Below are 20042 nucleotides of genomic sequence, written 5' to 3' on the forward strand. Positions count from 1 at the left end.
AGATAGGTGCTGCAGCTGTTTCCGTTCACAGTCCTTTTCCTGTCTCTTGCAGTACTGAGCAACCAATTCCTAGCACCCCTAGCAGGCAAGGAGTCAAGATCAGGTAACTAGCATGTGCAGCTTGTTGTCTCAAGAGGGGAAATAATTCTGAAACAGCACGACAGCAAGGTCTTAACAGGCAATAAATAAAGGGGAGATCTTCACCGTTTAGCCATTTATTTCTTACTGTATTTTTTAAAAATGCTATCATTAAAAGCATATATTAAAATGAAGCAGAGTTCATGCAGAACGTTACATATGGTTTGCTGTTGTATTTGCACTGTCAATATTATATATAATTGCACTGAGATGGCATGTATACTCTAAATATGCTTGTTCTGGCTGATAAACACCTTTCTTTAAAATTATTTAGGTGCTGATAAGGCAGTTAAGGTACAAAGAGTTACTTTCTTACAACTATGGCTAAGTTTCATATGAACTTAGCATTAAAAGTACGGCTGAAAGGCGAACACTTATATGTCAGGAAATTTTAAGGTTGCAGTGAACCTCCTTCGACTCCTTTTCCATGTATTTTCTAGCGGTTTTAGCCACGCGATACACCACGGGGTTCTTTTTCCTCAGCTTTTCCATCCCGGTTTTGCAGGTAAACTGTTGCCGGCAAGGGGGTTTGCACCGGCGGCAGCGGAGGGCGGGCGTGGCGCGGCGCCGGGCCGCCTCCCGTTCGCCGCCCTCTTTCCTGCCTCCGTCGCCGCTGGCAGGAAGTTGGAGACGGGGTAGTTTCGTTCCTCGCTTCTCCCGGCTGGGGCTGGTGAGGGCTGGGGCGGCTTCCCCTGGACGCGAGGAGACCCTGCCATGGGGACGTAGCGGGCCGCGGAGCCATGCGGGGCCCGGAGCTGCCCTGCAGCTCGCTCGGGACGGTAAGTCACGGCGGGGGCTTCTCCGCTCCGCACGGGACGGGGCCGTGCCCCGGCGGTTTGTGGGCCTTTTCCCGGGAGCTGCAGCGCGGTGCCCGCCGTCCACTTTTCAGACCCGGGGTCCCTTCGCCCCTCCTCGCCGCCGCAGGGCTCCCCATTGCTCCGGGTCTGCGGACAAGCCTGCTTTCTGCTCCCGCTCTCCCGGGGGCTCTGGTTTCCATCGCGGCAGCCCCGTGCCGGGGCTGGGAGCGGGGGGCAGCGGCAGGCAGCCGCCAGGGAACCATTTTTTCCTGCGGAGGGGCGAGGCGGGCGGTCGTGGTGGATGGGGAGCCTGGAGCAACAGGAGCGGCGGTAGCCGGTCGTGAAACCGAGTCGTGCCTCGCCCGCCGTCACCTTGTCCGCCTGCGGTGTCACCGGGCAGCGGCGCTGCGGGGCCGCTGAGGTGAGGCGAGGCCAGGCCGGCGGTGCTTGCTCCCTCCTTCCCTCCCCGCCCACCGCTGGGCGCTGGGTTCGCCGGCGCCGTTTCCTGGATTTATCCCTGAGTCAGTGAAAAAACGGCTGGATTTACAGGAATGGCAGAGGGTTTCCTGGAGCTCGCGGCGCGGCCTGCCGGGGGCACGGAACCGCCCGGTCTGGGCGTCGCTCCCGCCGCCGGTGTGCGGGGGTCGGGACCGGCTGCCGGCGGGGAGGACGGGCCGGCTCAGACTCACCCGGCTCCGCTTTGCTGTGCAGTCGCCCGCGGTTGTACCGGCAGGGACGGGATGGGCGCGTCGCTGTTACTAAAGCAAGGAAAGCTTTATTGCTACTCTGTGGACTGTACCTACGCCCCAAACCATGGAATTTGTTTAAAAGCAAGTTTACCTTTGCCGGTAAACTTTCTTTAGCCTTCTTGGGTATCTTAGCTCAAGATTTTTAAGCTGTTTGTTGTAATTTTGCTGCTGAAAAAGTTATGTGTGAAAAAAATTTGGGAGTTTTATGAGTAACCTGACTGGTAGAGGTGAACGGCCATCCAGTATCAACAGATTCACAGGTTGGTAGGGGTTGGAAGGGACCTTTAGAGATCATCTGGTCCAACTCCCCTGCTAGGGCAGGATCACCTAGAGCAGGTTGCACAGGATTATGTCCAGGCAGGTTTTGAATATCTCCACAGAAGGAGACTCCACAAGCTCTCCGGGCAGCCTGTCCCAGTGCTTGGTCACCCCCAAAGTGAAGAAGTTTTTCCTCATATGCAGATGGAAGTTGCTGTGTTCCAGTTTGTGCCCATTGCCCCTTGTCCTGTCACTGGGCACCACTGAGATGCGTGATAAAGCTGTGACAGTAGAGGTGATGTCACTTAGCATCATGACAAAGCTATAAATTCTGGTATAGGATTTACAAGGTCAAACTGTTTATCCCTAAATACCTGAGCATCCTAGTAACAAACACTTGCACTTGACTGCACTGGACCCGTAATGTTGGGTTAGTTGTTAATTTGCTGTCAAAAAGTTGTGACTGCCCTACTCAAAGTTACCTTCTTCCAGAAGTTTTATTTTTTGTGCTTTGAAGCTTTTGGAAACCCAGTAATAGAATGACAGCTAGCTAGAGTTACAGCACTGGCCAGGCCACACAACTAAAACTGGAGTAGGAACACTCAACTGTGGATCACTTACCATCTCAGGACCTAGGTAGGATACATCAACTGTTGAGATAACTCATATATAGATTTCAAAGCAGTTAGCAAACCTGGAAAAGCATATTTCTGAGTTAAGTATAATGGTGCACATATTTTCATGTAATTCAGATACTATATGTGATAGTATATTATTGGCAATAAAATGCACAAAAAAATCATTGGATTCCCCAAACTCATGATACTGTCTTCAGTTAAATAATATGCTGGAGGAAGAGTGTCATTCAGTGGGATTTCTTTTTCTTTTTGAAGACATTTCCCTCTCTATTTACATGTAATTTCAAGTTCTTAATAACACCACATGCTTGTTACAGATTATGGTTATCTTTTCCATAAAATCATGTTATTTTTTTTAGTGTTACAATTCTTACTCTCTCGTGCCCTTCCATCTTCCATTTACTTTCCATATCATCCTACATTTGCCCTCATGGCCTTTCTTATTCTCTTGATGCCCCCCTTTTAGATTTCTGATTCTTCTATGTTTCCTCTGATTCTGCAAAATTTCCTGTAGCTTGTTTCCACGCATTCTCTCTTTTTGTGTGCCTTTAACCTCATTTCCAGGTCCTCTGTGGTTTTCCCTGTGTGCTCCTAACTTTCACAGTGGAAAAAATGGCAATTGTCTTTGCTGAGGCCAGTGTGTTTTCTGTCTCATTAAAAAAAAAACAAAACATAATGTCAGTTTCATTTACTAAAGGCAGTTCAGTTTTATGAAGAAAAAAGACAAAATAGCCACAAGGGTGCTTCTGGCATTGATTCCTTTTGAAGGTAAAGGGAGGAATTGCAATTTTGAAGTTAGAAGCTATGTTATATAAAAACTGAAAACCAAGCCACCAAGTGCATTGTACGAAAGAACTGTTGGGCCTACCATCCTGTTTCCAGTAGTGGCCGGCAGTCTACCAAGGGCTTTGAAGCAGGGTGAGTGTACAGCAATGAAATATATTTTCCTGGCATCCCGTGATCTGTGACTGTAGGAATGCCCAAGTCGAGATGGCGTCTTCATATTTTGCACCTCTGAGTGTGTTTTTTCTTCTGCTGATGGGTGCTGTGATCGCTTTTGGAATTCAGGCATGTTTCTGGCAACCTCAGCACTCTGACAGGGAGTCCCACACCTCAGCTATGTGTTGGCTAAAAAAGTACCTCCCTGTATTTATCTTGAACCTGTCTCCTGCTTATTTTATATGATGCATCTTAGTTCTTGCATCGGAAGAGACAGAGGACAACCATCGCCATTCATCTTCTTCAGCCATCCCAGTTCACCTTCTCCATGGCGTTCATGACTTTAGAGCCTGCTATAGTATTCTCTGTTCAGTTGTCTCTTTAACAGACCAGTATTCTTAATCATTCCCTTTATGGCAGCGATTCTGTACCACGGATCATCCTTGTTACCTTTCTCTGTATCATATCTGGGTTAATTTATGTTCTCGGGATTGGGGATCAGAACTACAGTCTGGATTCAAACTGTACAGGTTTATACATTGGTATAACAACACTTTCTGTTTTGTCCTCAAATCTTTTCCTGATAATTCATAGCATTCATTGCATTTCTGATTGCTTTGTCCAAACAGGTTTGTTCCACTTTTTATCCACCTAATTAATTGAATTTTAATTGCTATTTTTGATGACTGTCCTCTTCCAGCCAAATGGAACATGTTGATATCTGGGTCTGTGCCAATTTCAATTATGTGGTAATTTGAGTTCTCACAAGTAATCAGTATTGTCAGTTTGGATGCCTTTCCCTTTTTAGTAAGTAATCTGGTTTCTGCATTAGCAGTATTATTTGGGTTAAAACCAATTTTGTCATTTAGCTCCCTCTCATCCATTTTCTTTAGTCATCACAAAGGGGCCTTGCTTTTATTTGGGACAGGTGTCTGGTAATCTCTTCCATAATCTTGGCCTCATCCCTGGATAACTGAGTGCTTCCTTTGAACCCTTGGTACTGCAGGCCTTTCTGTTGCAGTCTTGGGAACCTCACAGAGGAAAGTGCATCTCAAAGCAATGTTGCTACATTTCTCTGTTAAAACAAACAGGAGTATATCAGTTCCAATGAATAGGACTCAGCATGGGGCAATTATCTGACTCTTAAAAAATGCACCTAGTGAATCACTGAGAAGGGGCATGAGCATGGCTGTGGCACAGTGCGGTCAGGGTCTAAGGGCTTGTGCCCAGCTGAAAAGCAGCTCAGGTTTGGAAGGGGGAAGCCCCCACTGAGCCTTCCTGCAGCTCTTGCTCTGGACAGGCGCTTTGATGCGAGGCTGTACGTTTTAGTGAGCAATGAGAAAAGCTTGCTGTAAATGTTGCTTTAATATACATTTCTCAATGTGTAAAGCAGAAGTTCTGGTTTCCCATGCATCTTTGTATAGCAAACTAAAAAAAAAAAAAGCAAAGCTTGAAGAGCTTTTGGAAATGGCAGAAGCAGTCGAACATAAAAGTAATCTTGCACCTTGATTTCTTTGGTAGCTCGTTACTCTGAGCAGGATCTCTGTTTTCTTCTGAACTTCCAAGCTAGCTAATTTCTTATGACTCATTAAAAAGGCTTACGGATGACTGGTACATAGATTACTTGTGCATTGGTGTGTGTCATGTTGAACTCTTAAACAAAGGGAAGTTTCTATTAAGAAATATTTGAGAAACTCTAATGACTTGTAATGCCTCTTATTTGCAGGTGTTCTTTAGTTTAAAAATGGAATTTGCAAAATAGAAGTCTTTTTTGAGAGGAGCAGTTGAATAAGTTGTTGTTGGGGAAACGCTTTATTACGTGATGAATATGTTGGGTGTGTATAAAAAAGGAGTGTGTTGGGTTTGCGTGGCAAGGTTTTGGTAGTGGGGGGGCTACAGGGGTGGCTTCTGTGAGAAGCTGCTAGAAGCTTCCTTGTGTCTGATAGAGCCAATGCCAGCCGGCTCCAAGACAGACCCGCCGCTGGCCAGGGCCAAGCCAATCAGTGCCTCTGTGATAACATATTTAAGAAGGGAAAAAAAAAAAACAGAGCTTTTGCAGCGGGAGAGAGGAGTGAGAAGATGTAGGAAACTCTGCAGACACCAAGGCCAGTGCAGGAGGAGGTGCCCCAGGTGCCGGAGCAGAGATTCCCCCTGCAGCCTGTGGTGAAGACCATGGTGAAGCAGGCTGTCCCCCTGCAGCCCATGGAGGAAGGATGAGGGGGTGTAGAGATTCCACCTGCAGCCCGTGGAGGACCCCATGCTGGAGCAGGTGGAGACACCTGAAGGAGGCTGTGGCCCCGTGGGAAGCCCACACTGGAGCAAGCTCCTGGCAGGACCTGTGTACCCATGGAGAGAAGAGCCCACGCCAGAGCAGGTTTGCTGGCAGGACTTGTGACCCTGTGGGGGACCCACGCTGGAGCAGTTTGCTCCTGAAGGTCTGCACCCCATGGGAAGAGACTCACGTTGGAGAAGTTCGTGAAGGACTGTCTCCCATGAGAGGGACTCCATGTTGGAGCAGGGGAACGATGAGAGGAGTCCTCCCCCTGAGGATGAAGAAGCAGCAGAAACACCGTGTGATGAACTGACCGTAACCCCCATTCCCCATCCCCCTGTGCCGCTGAGGGGGGGGCGGAGGTTGAAGCCGGGAGTGAAGTTGAGCCTGGGAAGATGGGAGGGGTGGGGGGAGGTGTTTTAAGATTTGATTTTATTTCTCATTCCTCTACTCTGTTTTGTGTGGTAATAAATTAGATGAATTCCCTCTCTAAGTTCTGTCTGTTTTGCTGGTGACGATAATTAGTGAGTGATCTCTCCTTGTCCTTATCTCAACCCGTAAGCTTTTTGTTGTACTTTTTCTCCCCTGTCTAGAGAAGGAGGGGAGTGATACAGCGGCTCTGGTGGGCACTTGACCCCCAGCCAGGGTCAACCCACCACAAGGAGTAAGCCTCCTAATTTCTGGATTTTAACAGCACATGTGGATTGATAAAATTATTCTGAAATTTTCAGCTTTATGCTTTGGTATTAAGGAGATAGACACTCTAGAAATTATTAATTTGGAAATGTTTTAAACATTAGCGTAGTGATGGGTAATACTATTTGAATTGTTCGGAATACTAATAACCCAAGTGTCTGCTCCAGTAAGTATTGCCTTCCTGTTAGCTCATGTGAACAGGTGTGGGGTCTCAAGATGCTGTGTGTGGGGGGCAGGAGTCACTTCTCGCCTGTCTAATTCCCCCCCCTTCCCACTCAGTTTGATTTCTGTGACTGGCCTTGTCTGCTCCGGACACCTCTAGGCATCCACTGGCTTTCTAGGAGAGGGGAGTCTTGCTCCCAGGACAACCCTCTCCATCCTCTCTTTCCCATCATAAATGTTATACCTGTGTGTCACTGTACCTGCTTCCTCCACCCTTCTCCCTGAGGGTGAGGAGCCTTGCAGGTAGCAGCAGGGCCACCACTCTGCACAGGGAAGGCAGAGCGCATGATACAGAGCTGTGGCATCCTGCTGAGTAATTTGGTATTTCCTAGCCTTGTGGATGTTGGCACCTCCCTGCGTTGTTGCTCTGTTTCAGATACTGTCCCTTCTTTCTCCTCAGCCTGAGGACAGTGCTCTCAAATGTCCCTTCTTATTTCCACCCCCATATCTTTCTTGCATCTTACTGCGTTCTTTGCTTTTATCTTTGCTGTTTCTTTCTTTGACTTACTCTTGCAGAGATGTCGCCTCACTTGCAGTTCTCTGCATGGTGTGGTAAGGCAGAAGCAGCAGCAAGCATGTGAATTGTAGTGGTGGCAGTAATTTAAGAATATTTGAGGCTGCAGATAGTGCAGGGGCTCCTATCTCCTGTCTCAGCTGCCAAAACTGCATAAAAGAGTTTTTGGTCTTGTGCAGTGGTGTTTGGTTTTTTTTTTCTTTCTTTTTTTTTTCTTTCTTTTTTTTTTTCTTTCTTTTTTTTTTCTTTCTTTTTTTTTTTCTTTCTTTTTTTTTCTTTCTTTTTTTTTCTTTCTTTTTTTTTTCTTTCTTTTTTTTTTCTTTACTTTTTTTTTTCTTTCTTTTTTTTTTCTTTCTTTTTTTTTTTTTTCTCCAATGTAGCTGTCAGGCACTAAGTGCTGTCATGAGACATGAGAAGGAACTAGAGTTGCTTCACAGGTGAGGAGAATGTATGGTGCACATAGCTGTTGCCCAGAGGGGTGAAATGATATAAGGAAGCAGCATTCTTGTTTTCATCTGCCATGTTTTGTTTATTTCTGCAGCAGTTTCAGAAGTAAAACCTAGAGTTTCTGCTGACGTTCCCCCCCCCCACCATGGGCAGTCCCCGCTCACTAAAAATGTGAATCGCTAGTGTGCATCATGTGGTTTGAATTACCATTTGGCTTAGGTAATACATGCTGTCCACTTTTCTATGCAGCATTGGTTAGTAAGTACTGATTCTTTCTCCTGGTAAATGGAATCAGAGTATGTTGTAAATCTAATGATGGAAAATCACCCTATTTCAGTTGTAGGAGACCTCTAAACTTTGCCTTGGTGAGCTGTTATCAATGACTTGAGGCTTCAGTGCTTGGTAAATGGGGCTACATCTGTCTGGTGACCATCACCAGTGGTGTTCCACAGGGTTCAATTCTAGGGCCAGTCCTGTTCAATACATTTATCAACGATCTGGATGCAGGAGTTGAAGGCACCATTACCAACTTTGCTGACCATACCAAGCTGGGAGGTGCTGCTGACTCTCTTGAAGGACAAGAGGCCTTGCAGAGGGATCTAGATAGATTGGAGCACTGGGCTATGATTAATGGGATGAAATTTAACAAGTCCTAATGTCGGATTCTGCACCGGGGACAGAGTAATGCCGGGCACAAGTATAAATCGGGGGAGGAGCAGCTGAAGAGCAGCCCTGCAGAAAGGGATCTGGGGGTGCTGGCTGACAGCAGTGTGCCCTGGCAGCCAGGAGGGCAAACCCCATCCTGGGGCACATCAAACACAGCGTAACCAGCTGGTCAAAGAGTGATTATCCTGCTGCGTTCAGCGTTGGTGTGGCCTCACCTGGAGTACTGTGTGCAGTTCTGGGCCCCACGGTTTAAGAAGGATGTGAAGGCCCTTGAATGCATCCAGAGGACGGCAGCGAAGCTGGTTCAAGGGCTGGAAGGCATGTCCTGTGAGGAGCGGCTGAGGGCTTTGGGCTTGTCTAGTTTGGCGAGAAGGAAGCTGAGGGGCAACCTCAGTGCTCTCTGCAGCTTCCTGAGGAGGGGAAGTGGAGAGGGAGGTGCTGAGCTCTTCTCCCTGGGATCCAGTGACAGGGCACAAGGGACTGGTTCAAAGCTGCGCCAGGGGAGGTTCAGACTGGACATTAGGAACCATTTCTTTACCGAGAGGGTGTTCAAACACTGGGACAGGCTTCCTAGAGAGGTGGTCGATGTCCCAAGGCTGTCAGTGTTGAAGAGGCATTTGGACAATGCCCTTAATAACATGGTTTAACTTGGTCAGCCCTGAAGGCGTCAGGCAGTTGGACTAGATGATTGTTGTAGGTCCCTTCCAACTGCAATAGTCTATTCTATTATTATTTAATATATTTTCTGAATTTTATGAAGTCCATCATTAGTATAAATTGGTATACTGCTGAATGGCTTGGGGAGCTGCTTAAGATGGCAGTGTTGGGGGGGAGGTCCGCCATGTGAATGATTTTTTTTTTTTTTTTCTGGAAGGCCGAGTCACTGGTTTGTGAGTAACTTGTGGTCTGTGGCTCTCTGTTCCTCAGATTTTGATCAGGAATAATGTGTTAACTCTGGTTTGATTACACTTATAGACATGCTTTCATTTAATGTGAAAAATTGAAAACACTCTTCCTGGCTGATTTTTGAAGGTGTATCTGACCAATTTCATATGTGTTTTTGGCTTGATCTTTGCTTTCCTTTGTTGTTTCTTGTCTGACTGGGCCAGCTGTATATATTCCCATGTCAGGGGATTAATCATTGGCTAGAGAATCAGGATTTTTTTATTGTTGCTGTCAGACCATCTATGTGAATGATCTTTTACTTGTTTTCCTGCAAGCAATTAATCTTTTAAGACTATCAGCTGCTGAAACAAGTTTTATTTTTTACTGAGTTGTTGTTGTTGGAGTGCTCGCATTTATCCTGAGGTCAGATATTTAAGTCTGAAACAATAGCTATTTAAATATCTGGTTCTCTTTTTCCTGTTCACCATTTTAGCATCTGTTTTATTGTCTTTGTATGACAGAGCTCTCTGAAAAATGGGGTTTTTGCTTTGTCAGGACTTGCAAAGACCATGCTTCTTGAGGTTTTCGGTTGCTTTCATGTATGTACCTTTTTCTTCCAAGGCTTTAATTTTGAGAGAGAAACAGGACAGCATGGGGCTGTCATAGCCATCTCATTTTGCGTATCCTTTCTTAAGCTTGCAACCACAAAATTGGTATCAGCATTGTGGTTTACCTTTATTGGTTTACTTTGCTTTTTCAGCTAGGAGAGTTATAGCAAAAGCAAAGAAAAACAGAACTCTGAAGCTGTGCCTGTACAGATAGGCATCTTACCAGTTTCAAAAAAGCAGGCTGGGAAAACATTACAGTGTAGGGAAGTTAGTGTAGTAAAACTCAGTGTGAGATTGTATGGATAGGGGAGGGTAGTATTTATTTGCAAAAAAACGAGTTGATTTTCATGCATTCGTACGATCTGATGCACAGACTACGTAGGCACACACACTCTCTGTGACATACTCAGAAGCACCAACATGCGTACGTCCCGATGGTGTGGCCAGGATCGCTTGTGTGCAACGCAGATGACAAGGTATACTGGCTGTCAAAGTCTTCATTGCACCTTGGGGGTTCTTCATGGCACTACAAACTGGTTTTTGGACAAGTCCGTCATAGCCTTTGGGAGTCATCAGCTGGTATGGGATGGGCCTTTGCCGTAGAAACTTGCTGACTTCAGGCTCCATAAATCTTGTGCCAAGTTGTTTCCCGGTTTTGTTTTTTAGGTTTTTTTTAACCTTTTTGTTATTGTATACTTTTTCCTTGTGTGAATGCATGTTTGAAATACTTGCCTAGGGTCTGTTTTTCTGTTGGGCCAACAGGCAAAGGGATCATGTTTGTGATATGCTGCAATCTTGTTACCATCCTCCTGGTGCAGGGTCTTTTGCTGGTGAGTCATCTATGCTGTGGTCTTACCAGAGTGTAGACCTTTCGGCCATGACATAAACAGCACATTTCTCAATTTTGCTGCTGAGAATACTGTCCTGAAAATAATGTCCAGGGAATGGTGTCCTTCATTATCGGCACAGGCTGTTATTGTAACCCTTTGTTCTGCTGTTCCTTTGTGTCTATGTGTACTCACATTCTCTCACAGTCATACTGCAGTCATACCAATCTTAATATTTCTGTTAAAATTCTCGACAACAGTCATCTTCAGAATTAAAAATAGCAAGTAAATCTTAGTGAATTAAAAAAAAAAGAAATAAGTGCACATTTTTGTGGCAGACTCTTCAGACTGAATGTTAACAGCTGCAGTTTAAAAGGAAGAATGTACATTTGATAGGGGGAGAAGTTGAAAACCTAACTTTCCCACGTTTCTAAGGATGGCTTGCTTAGGAGGAGTTTTGGAAGCTTTTCTGTACTTTGCATGCGGTGAGATCCTCCTCTGCCTTCTTATTCCAAACTTCCCATCTGGTACTGCAAGTACTGGATGCATTCTTGTCTCTGGAACTGTTTCTAGATGGGCAGTCTTACTGGCTTCCTAATAAAAACATTCCATTGCTCTTGAGTAACTTTCTTGCAAGCTGCAGCATTTTCAAGGCACTCCGTCTATAAATCGCACATCACGAAAAGTATTTGCTTTATATACAACCAATTTGTCATAGAGACCATTGTATGGCGTATTAATAACACAGATGACAGGCACGGGTTTGTTGGGATTTTTTTGGTAAACGATCTCCCCCCCTGCTCTTTTCAGTGGAGGGTCCTGATAGCAGAATTGGTCAAGTCAATTGAACTCACTGTTACAATAAAATTTAATTGTAAGTGCTGAAGTCAGCTGTGCAGCCTGCAAGGGGATATGATGTTTTCTCACCTTGTTTCTCTCCCTCTCCTTCTGTATTTACAGGTTATCCTAACATTTGTCTGTGTGTTGACAAAGGAATCTGTAGAAATTGCTCCAGTGCCATATACACTGCAAGTCCATCGGGTAGCTTTGGATGGAAGAGACCCCTCTAACACCTTGAGGAGAGAAAAGAGGCAGGTGCAGTGTCAACTAGGACAATACCTACATCCTAGAGAGACCCACTGCTGCATGAGGTGCCATGCAGGTACGTAAAATAACTACAGTAATAGTGACCTTCACCTTAGAGGCATTTCCCTGTCCTGCACTCTCAAACTGTCTCTGTCCTGCAGCTACATCAGTGCTCCCTTTCCTTGGTACCTATCCCTACCCAGATAAATTCTTATTCCTCGTCTCCTCTTTTGGGCTGTCAGTGTCCTTCACACTGGTGAGAGGAAGCATACTCAGCCCTTACACCATCAACTCCAGGGTTTCTCTGAGGAATTGATAACTCCCACCCTCCCTAAGACAACACATTTGCCTTCCTGTCAGATCTCTGTTAAGTGATTTTCTTGCAGGTACCTACAAGGCAAAAGACTGTGATCGGCCTGACCAGGCACCTGTCTGTCTTCCGTGTGCTAACGGCACATTCACAGCTGTTGATAACACCATGTCTAAATGCTTCCAGTGTACACATTGCCGTACAGGTGAGTTGTCTACAGGACCTGAGGAAAATGGGTGGTAGTGGCAGGTGGGGGGCTGGAGGGAATGGCAAGGTGAGTGAGGAAGCTTGGAAAAGTGAGCAATTGAATGGCATAAGGACAGTGTATGGGAAGGGATTGGGGACAGCAGGAATAAGGGTTACCAAATTACTACAGTCTGAGACACAGTTTGCAGGCCTTTTTGGCCTTTTTCTGGGGAGATTAGGGGATAACAGTACCTGTGATTATAACAGTGTTCTCAGCTGAAGGTGAAGGAAGAGGTTGGAATAATCACTTCTCACTTCTTTTCTCAGAATTCCAGCAGATAGTAGAGACCCCCTGCACCCCAAAGCAAGATACTGTATGCGGCTGTCGGAAGAATCAGTATCAGACTGGCCTGTCCGATCTCTTCCAGTGTAGGAACTGCAGCTCCTGCCCCAATGGGATTATTGCCAACTGTGAGTATGGCATGGATATGGCTCCAGTACAGACATACTGTACTAGGGTAGACATTAACAGCCCTCTGTTCAATGCTCCAGTGCCTTGCCATGAAGTGATTGTAATTTTGGAACAACGCTTGGTTTTGCCTGCCCTCTTTCCCCAGAAAGACAGCCATTTTTTGCCTGCTTTGGCATCAATCCCTGTTTTCTATCACAGTTTCTACCTGCCTTTTGTCCTTGAATATTTTCTCGGATTTGGCTGTTTTGGAGAGATATTTTCTACTTAATTTTGGTAGAATTAATTTTTCTACTTACTTCTGCCTTACATGCCTTTTTTTTTTTTTGTCTTTGTGTGGATATTTCTCCTGATGCTCATTGCATTTTCCTCACCAACTGCTGGAAGCACTTTGAGTACAATGGCTGAAAACACTACTGGTCCCAGTGCAACCCAGTCAGTTGCTGAACCACCACAGTGTACTGTGCAGTGTTTTAAAGTAAAGAGGTGCTCAGGTAATGCTGAACTGTACCCAGTGGTGTTGGGTGTCACCTGGGTGAAGGTGTCTGGGAGAAGTACCCATGCTAGCTGTCCCACACTGCCTCATCTCCAGTCAGGAATCCGAGATCTTAACCAAATGCTGCTTGCCGTCCTCCGCTTTGTGCTGCAGTCTAATTCTGTTCATATCCCTTAAATGCTTCTTACCTTGTTTTCCTAAAGCTATCCCCTCTTCTTTGCAAATTCTGCTTCTCCTGATCCCTTTCCTATCTCTTACCCTGCCTAGCATGAGGTTTGCTGTCTCACTGGTGAATGTGTTCCCTCTGGTGCTCAGTAATCTTCCTCTGTCACAGTTTCCACGCTTACACTTATCCTCAAGGGTCATCATCTGTTGTGGTTTAACCTGAGCTGGCAACTAAGCCCCACACAGCTGCTCGCTCACTCCACCTCCCCCAGTGGGATGGAGGAGATAATTGGAAGGGTAAAAGTGGGAAAACTCATGGGTTGAGATAAGAACAGTTTAATAATTAAAATATTATTATTAACAACAACAATGCTAAAAATTGTAATGAAAAGGAAAATAATAAAAAGAGAGAGAAATAAAACCCAAGAAAAATAAATGATGTAAATGAAAGACAATTGCTCACCACCTGCTGGATGATGCCCAGCCAGTCCCTAAAGCAGCGATTGCCACCCCCTGGCCAACTCTGAGCATGACGTCATGTGGTATGGAATATCCCTTGACCCAGGCCAGTTTGGGCCAGCTGTCCTGGCTGTGTCCACTCCCAGCTTCTTGTGCATGCCCAGACTTCTTGCTGGTGGGGCATGAGAAGCTGAAAAGTCCTTGACTTGGTGTAAGTACTACTTAGCAACAACTAAAACATCAGTGTGTTATCAACATCATTCTCATCTTAAATCCAAAACACAGCACTATATGTGCTACTAGGAAGAAAATTAACTCTATCTCAGCCAAAACCAAGACAGCATTGTATGCTGCCCTTGAGCAATTTCCTTTCTTCTTGGCTGATGTAGAACTGTTTTAATCCTGTCTTTCGCTTGCCACAGAATGCATGCTGCTTGTTCTAGTACCTTTTTCCCTCTTCTCATGCAACTCTATGTCCTTCCATCCTTATTCTTGTGTGTTCCTCCCCACACCTGTTTTACTCAGTCTCCATACTGTGACTTGCTTAGAAGCAATAGCTCTTTCATTTCTTACCCCTTCCACTCACAGCATAGCAGATCACAAGAGTGGATATGCGTCCTATGGCTTGAAGTGATTTCTCCCTGCCCTGAACTGACTTCCTCACCAGTCCCAGCTGCTCAGGGACCACTTCTTCCTCATCTTTGCCTGACTAATGTGATTTCCCCTTCCTGTCACACTTGAACTTGAGTGACTTTCCCTGCTTTTGCACTGGAACTGTCATGATCCATTAAACAAATTGCAGCTGCACTATAGATTTAGTCCCTTTCCAAGCCTCTACAGAGCTCTTCGTGGTACCTTTTTTAAATTATTTTTTATTATTTTTATTCTCCTGCAACCCTATCCTCAAACATAGACTGAATCCTCTTTCTCTTCTTCAGTAGCAGTTCTCCAGGCTCAAAGAGGGATAATCTCCCACCCATCTTGGAGTGGACTTTTCTCCTTTTGTTTTCTTCTCTGTCCAGATTATGGCAACGGTTTCTTTTTTTTTCTCTACAGGTTCAAAGAACAGAGACACAATTTGCAGGTGTAAGCCTCGATTCTTCCTGACGCTTAGTAATGTTTGCAAGCCTTGCAACAGGTGAGCTGCTTTTTCTCTGTATGCCCCTCCACTGACTAGGAGAGACAGCAGACACAAGCCCCACAGGGGGAGGAATTTTTTCTCAAGGTTCTGTCCATCTTGACGTAATTTTACAACATTCTGCCTTTCTGGGGCAATTAGGTCTTCCCCTCTGCCACCCCATGTCTTCTCCATGTAGGCATCAGCCCACTAAGAACTCAAAGTCACTAGCCATGTTGCATCGCTCTGCTTTGCAGGCTCATCTTGACTTGTCCGTTACTTAGGATTGTTGCAAATGGCTAGTTTCCTTTCATGCAAGCTCACCTCTCTGATATGCTCTTTCAGCTGCATTGGAGAAGAATGCTTGCAGTGTCATAGCCCAGTGACTACCTCACCGACTTCGTCTGGGCCGAGTGAGTACTGGGGGAACTGAGGGACAGTGGAATCTTTTCAGTGTGGGATTTTGTGCTGTTTGTCAGTGCCTTTTGTAAAGTGTTATTTTCTCCACTCTCTCAAACCATTATTCTTGTTCTCACTACCATTTGCACATCTTCACTTGCTATTCTTCCTCTAGCACCTACATCTTCCTCAGTCACTCATTCATTTGCCCTCATCCTTTTGTCCAGATGGGAGTCTTGTCCTTGGCATCATTGTTGCCATATTTGGAGTTATCTTTGTCCTCTGCATTGTAAATAAAGTAGTGAAGCTGGTCCAGGAAAATGGGATAGCATCATCTTTCTACTCCTGTGGTGAGTACAGCAGCATATGCAGTGATATAAATTGGGATAGACATCATTCTCTGTGGGAAAAAGTGGGATCTCATTACTCTGCTTTGCTGCCAGGCCAGAGGAACACATGAACTTGACAGCTAAGCTTATTGGTGGAGTTCTTACACCTCTGCATCCATGCCCATAGCTGTGACTGGAAGTGTGTGTGAGCTCATTGCTGGGACATGTGCATTTTGCTGTAAAGCCTTTTTGAGGGCAGGATTGTGAATAGCTGCTTTCCTGTTTTCTCTGGGATGAGAGGAAGTGAAAATAACTTCTGCTCTCTTTTTTCTTTAAAGTTTCTTTGCCGCAGACAAACAAGGACCCTGTGTCTGAGGTGAGCAAGATGATGGGTATAAGAGCTTTCCTTCCGCTTTCAACTATGTTAGCCTGGGATCCAGAGTAGTATTTTTCCCCACGGGCTGTTTTCAGGCCTTGTATTCTCAAATGAGCTATGTAATAGGGCTGTTTAATTCAGAAGTCTTTTTCTCTAGAGGGTGGAGCCATTAACATTTCACTTCCCCTCTTCTAGAGGGTGCTTTTAAAACTCCTGTCTTTTTGCTCTTTTCTTCCTGTATGGATTTTTTTTTTCCTAGATACCTGGTCCTTAATCCCTTTTTTCTCCCTATATTCCTCAAGCTTGGAGGATTTAACTAATTTTACTTTCACTTCCAATATTGACCCCACAAGCCCCTTGGTGCTGCTTCACAGTGTTCTCTTGGGTCCAATGTTGTTGTGCAATTAAGAGGGCCCAAGCAGTAGTTGAGGTGGGGTTTCCACAGCCTTACAGAGAAGGCTGATGGGAAAGGTGGCATGTGGAGCTTCTAGAATGGTAGTGACTTCAGGTCCCAACCTTACTTGATTTTGTAAAGAAATATTTTTTCCAGACTACCTTTTTCTTGATGCCAAGAGAGAGTTAAACGCCTTGGGTTCTGCTGGAAAGAAATATTTGGTGCCTCCTGCTCAAACAAGACATATAGGAAAAATTAAAACCTAAGCACCTGCTCCCCACCCATCTTGGATAAATTTTAGTATATAAAGCTAGTAGTTCTTTGCAGGAAACAGGTGTGTTGTGCTGCTGTGGATGATTCTGGATTAAGGAAATGTCTTTCAGGTGGACTTAAAAAGAAGAGAAACTTCCATCCTTCTTCCCGAGTCCCAGAAGGAAACAGAATTGTCAGTGAATGCAACACCACCACCTGCACCTCTGCTGCAAAGTTCACATGAGTTACCAGACTGTGTCAGACCTGCCAGGAAGACACAGCTTCCAGACAGTAAGTGAAACTCCCCCATCCTTCCCTCCTTCCCCAGGCAAACGAGAACCTGATTGTGCAGATGCGGCTAGGAGGATGTTGGACAGACCTTACCTGGTGTACATGACCTGTGTGTATACTTCATGCATGGCACAGTACAAAGGCAGAAGCATGCCCAGAGCCTGTGTGCATCTATATACTAAATGTTTACCCACCATTGTCCCTTTTCCCTAGCAGGAAAATGGATTGTCATATGTAGTGACATGCTGTCAGTCTTAATGCCTCTGGGATGGTGACCCAGAGCATTCTTGTGGCAGGAATGTTTGGAAGCGACGCTCTAAGCGTATGTGCTCAGTTCTGCTCATGACCTTACACAAGAGCATATGTAAGCACCCCATTGCTTTTTGAGGGATGAGAGCAAGTCTGGACATCACATGAGTCTGTGTGGCTGCTCTGTACAAGAACTGAACAGGAGGGGGCAATGCATGATCCCAAGGCACCATCCAGCCCTGGATTATTCACATTCTCCTTGAGGCTGCACAATCCTGGTTCTCACACTTTATTTCTTCTCTTTTCACAGACCCTGCTATTCTCTACACTGTGGTAGATCATGTACCACCATCTCGGTGGAAAGAGTTTGTGAGGCGTCTGGGTCTAAGTGACTATGATCTAGAGCGAATTGAGATGGAGCATCGGCGTTTACGAGATGCCCAGTATGAAATGCTTAGACTGTGGAAACTGCAGATGGGCCATGCTGCAACCGTGGAGCACATCAGCTGTGTTCTCAACCAGATGGAGCTGAGTGGCTGCAGTGAAGCTATTCAAGAGGCTTTGCTAAACCAGAACTCTCCTCAATCTTGTAGCCTCCACAGCCATCTTTAATCAAGTTCTGCTTTAGTTGTTGTCACTATGGCTGTTGAGAGGATCATAACTCTCTTCCTTTCCTGTTTTCATTTTTCCATACCTCCCTATCTTTCTAACCCTCCTCAACTGGGTTTGTTGGAGACAGCAGCAGATGATGCTGGAAGAAGGCTGGGGTTTGTTTCTCAGCCACCATGTAGTTCAACACCTTTAAGCTAAGACAGACCTCTGCAACAACTCCTTTCCCAAGGAGGGAAAGCACCTCGTATAGGAAGTGGTGTGTGGACTCTGACCAAGATAAAAACAGGAGCTCAGACTGACTTGATTGCTCAGCTGCTCTACAGACAAGTTGTTGCTGAAGCAACAACCATCTCCCACGTGATGGGTAAACGTGTAGGGTGACTTGGTTAAGCTGGCTGTTCAGATGGTAAAGTCCGCTCACTTTTTGCAGATCTATTTTTCTGCAAGATCAGACAGTTGAACTGGCTCACATTGCAGCCCTTTGATTGCTAAATCTGACTCAAGGGAAGTGGTGGGAAGCTGTGCCTGTTTCTGGGAGCAGGAGAGAGGGTTACCCCTTTCAATATTAGAGTGGCAAAAGAGTCACGGAGATTCAGAAGTGGTGGCTCTGTGAGAAACGGGGGACGTTATCCTTTCCATACCCCCCATTTCTCTCAGATTCAAGAGGAATAAGGATTCCAAGCCAGTGAGTCAGATGAAAGGGTTGGTGCTTTTTTCTCAACGTTTTTTTCTTTTTTTTTTTTCCTCTACCTAGAAATCGTGTAACATAGCATTAACAAAACACCTGCCTGTGTGTTTGTCGAAGTGCAGAGTGGGAAGGAATGCATGTGTCTGGGTGAGAAGGTACCTGTGTACCTGGTAGCGTGAGCATGTCTGCAAATCTGTGCTTGCATGCAGGTTGGTAGGGCTTGTGTCTGCCTGCTTGTCTCTGAACGATTCGATGAATCTGATCTAACTGCAAATGGGACTGTGTATGTGTACATATATATATACACACACTTTTTGTTTTGTTTTGTTTAGCAACTGTTGAATAACTTCACACTACTTCCTGGACAGCATTCTGTGATTGCTACTTGGGTGTGAGAGATGTTTGGTACCATCTCCAGGCTCTCACTGTTGCTTTCTCATGGGTATTACCCTGGGTGAAGCACAAGTAGCAAAAATCAATTAGCCTGCCTCAGGTGCATGTAGTCCATATATTTGTGAATGTGGATTTTTTTTTAAATCTCTTATCCCTTAAACAGAGAGAAACTTTCTATTGTAAATACACTAAATGCTCTGAATTAAAATTCATATTTTTACCCTGTGTTCTGGTTTTGTCCGTATCAACTTCTCTTCTGTGAGTGAGGGTGGGGGCAGAGAAAGGGGAATAACTTCCAGAAGTGGCAAGAGTGGGTGGGTTGATGGTCTGATGAATTTTTTTTTTTTTTAAAAAACAAGTTGTATGAACTTTTGTATGTAAAGCTTAGCTGCCCTCAAGTGACAGGAAGCTGGCTGAAGGCAGGAAGGAGGATTGGAATTAGATTCAGTTGCAGGTTGTCTCATATTCAAGAGTCAGAGGGGGCGCTAGCAGATTTAAAGTGAATTTCTAAACAACATACAATGTCATTTTGATTTGCATTTGGCTTTTTAAAAAGGAAAATATCTTTAAATAAAATAATAATAATAATAGATTATACTTTAATACTAATCTTACAGAGGCATGTTTTTGTCGGAGGAACCAAAGTACTACGTTAAGGCAGCGAGGACCCTTCCTACTCTCCCAATGAGAAAACTTGAAAGTGAAAAGAGTCCAAGCTCACGGCAGTCAGTGACAAAGCTAGGAACTGAAGTTGGTTTTAATTCCCAGTTTGAGGTTTTATTTTGCTATGCCTACGTACGATTTTAATTGAGGTGGATTTTTTTTAAAATCAAAGGAGACCGTACAAAGCTCACTGTAATACACTTTTTCTTTCATAATTTATGTTCAACAAGTGCAGCAGTCTGATAACTACTGGAAGTACATGCTCTAGGTATGAAACTGTGTTTAAAATGGGGAAATTCTCAGAAATCTTCCCCAGCTATGATATCTAAGCTGGTTCCCCCCCCCCCCCAGCCCTGCATCAAACCGTGTAATCCATCATTTAAAATCCAGGTATTTTAAAGCTGACCATGCACGGTAAGGCACAAGCAGCAGGTCCCAGGCCACTGCTCAGT

The 20042-nt window shown here is 45.1% G+C and overlaps 1 protein-coding gene across 2 annotated transcripts; it reads left to right on the forward strand.

Moving 5' to 3' along the window:
• The first annotated feature begins 731 nt into the window (after positions 1–731).
• On the forward strand, positions 732–19152 carry LOC104630471 (tumor necrosis factor receptor superfamily member 1A). 2 transcript variants are annotated; one of them, XM_075764712.1, is made up of 10 exons: positions 732–917; positions 11617–11818; positions 12129–12257; positions 12566–12709; positions 14884–14965; positions 15290–15357; positions 15571–15693; positions 16011–16048; positions 16826–16985; positions 17545–19152. In XM_075764712.1, exons 1-10 carry the CDS (start codon positions 879–881, stop codon positions 17844–17846), a joined length of 1287 nt encoding a protein of 428 aa, XP_075620827.1. In that variant the 5' UTR covers positions 732–878; the 3' UTR covers positions 17847–19152. The 2 variants fall into 2 exon arrangements, with proteins under 2 accessions (XP_075620827.1, XP_010305773.2); XM_010307471.2 differs by lacking the exon at positions 732–917 and having other exon boundaries at positions 11554–11818.
• The last annotated feature ends 890 nt before the right edge of the window (positions 19153–20042 follow it).

This window comes from Balearica regulorum, chromosome 1 (assembly GCF_011004875.1).
Source record: "Balearica regulorum gibbericeps isolate bBalReg1 chromosome 1, bBalReg1.pri, whole genome shotgun sequence".
Classification (NCBI taxonomy): Eukaryota; Metazoa; Chordata; class Aves; order Gruiformes; family Gruidae; genus Balearica; species Balearica regulorum.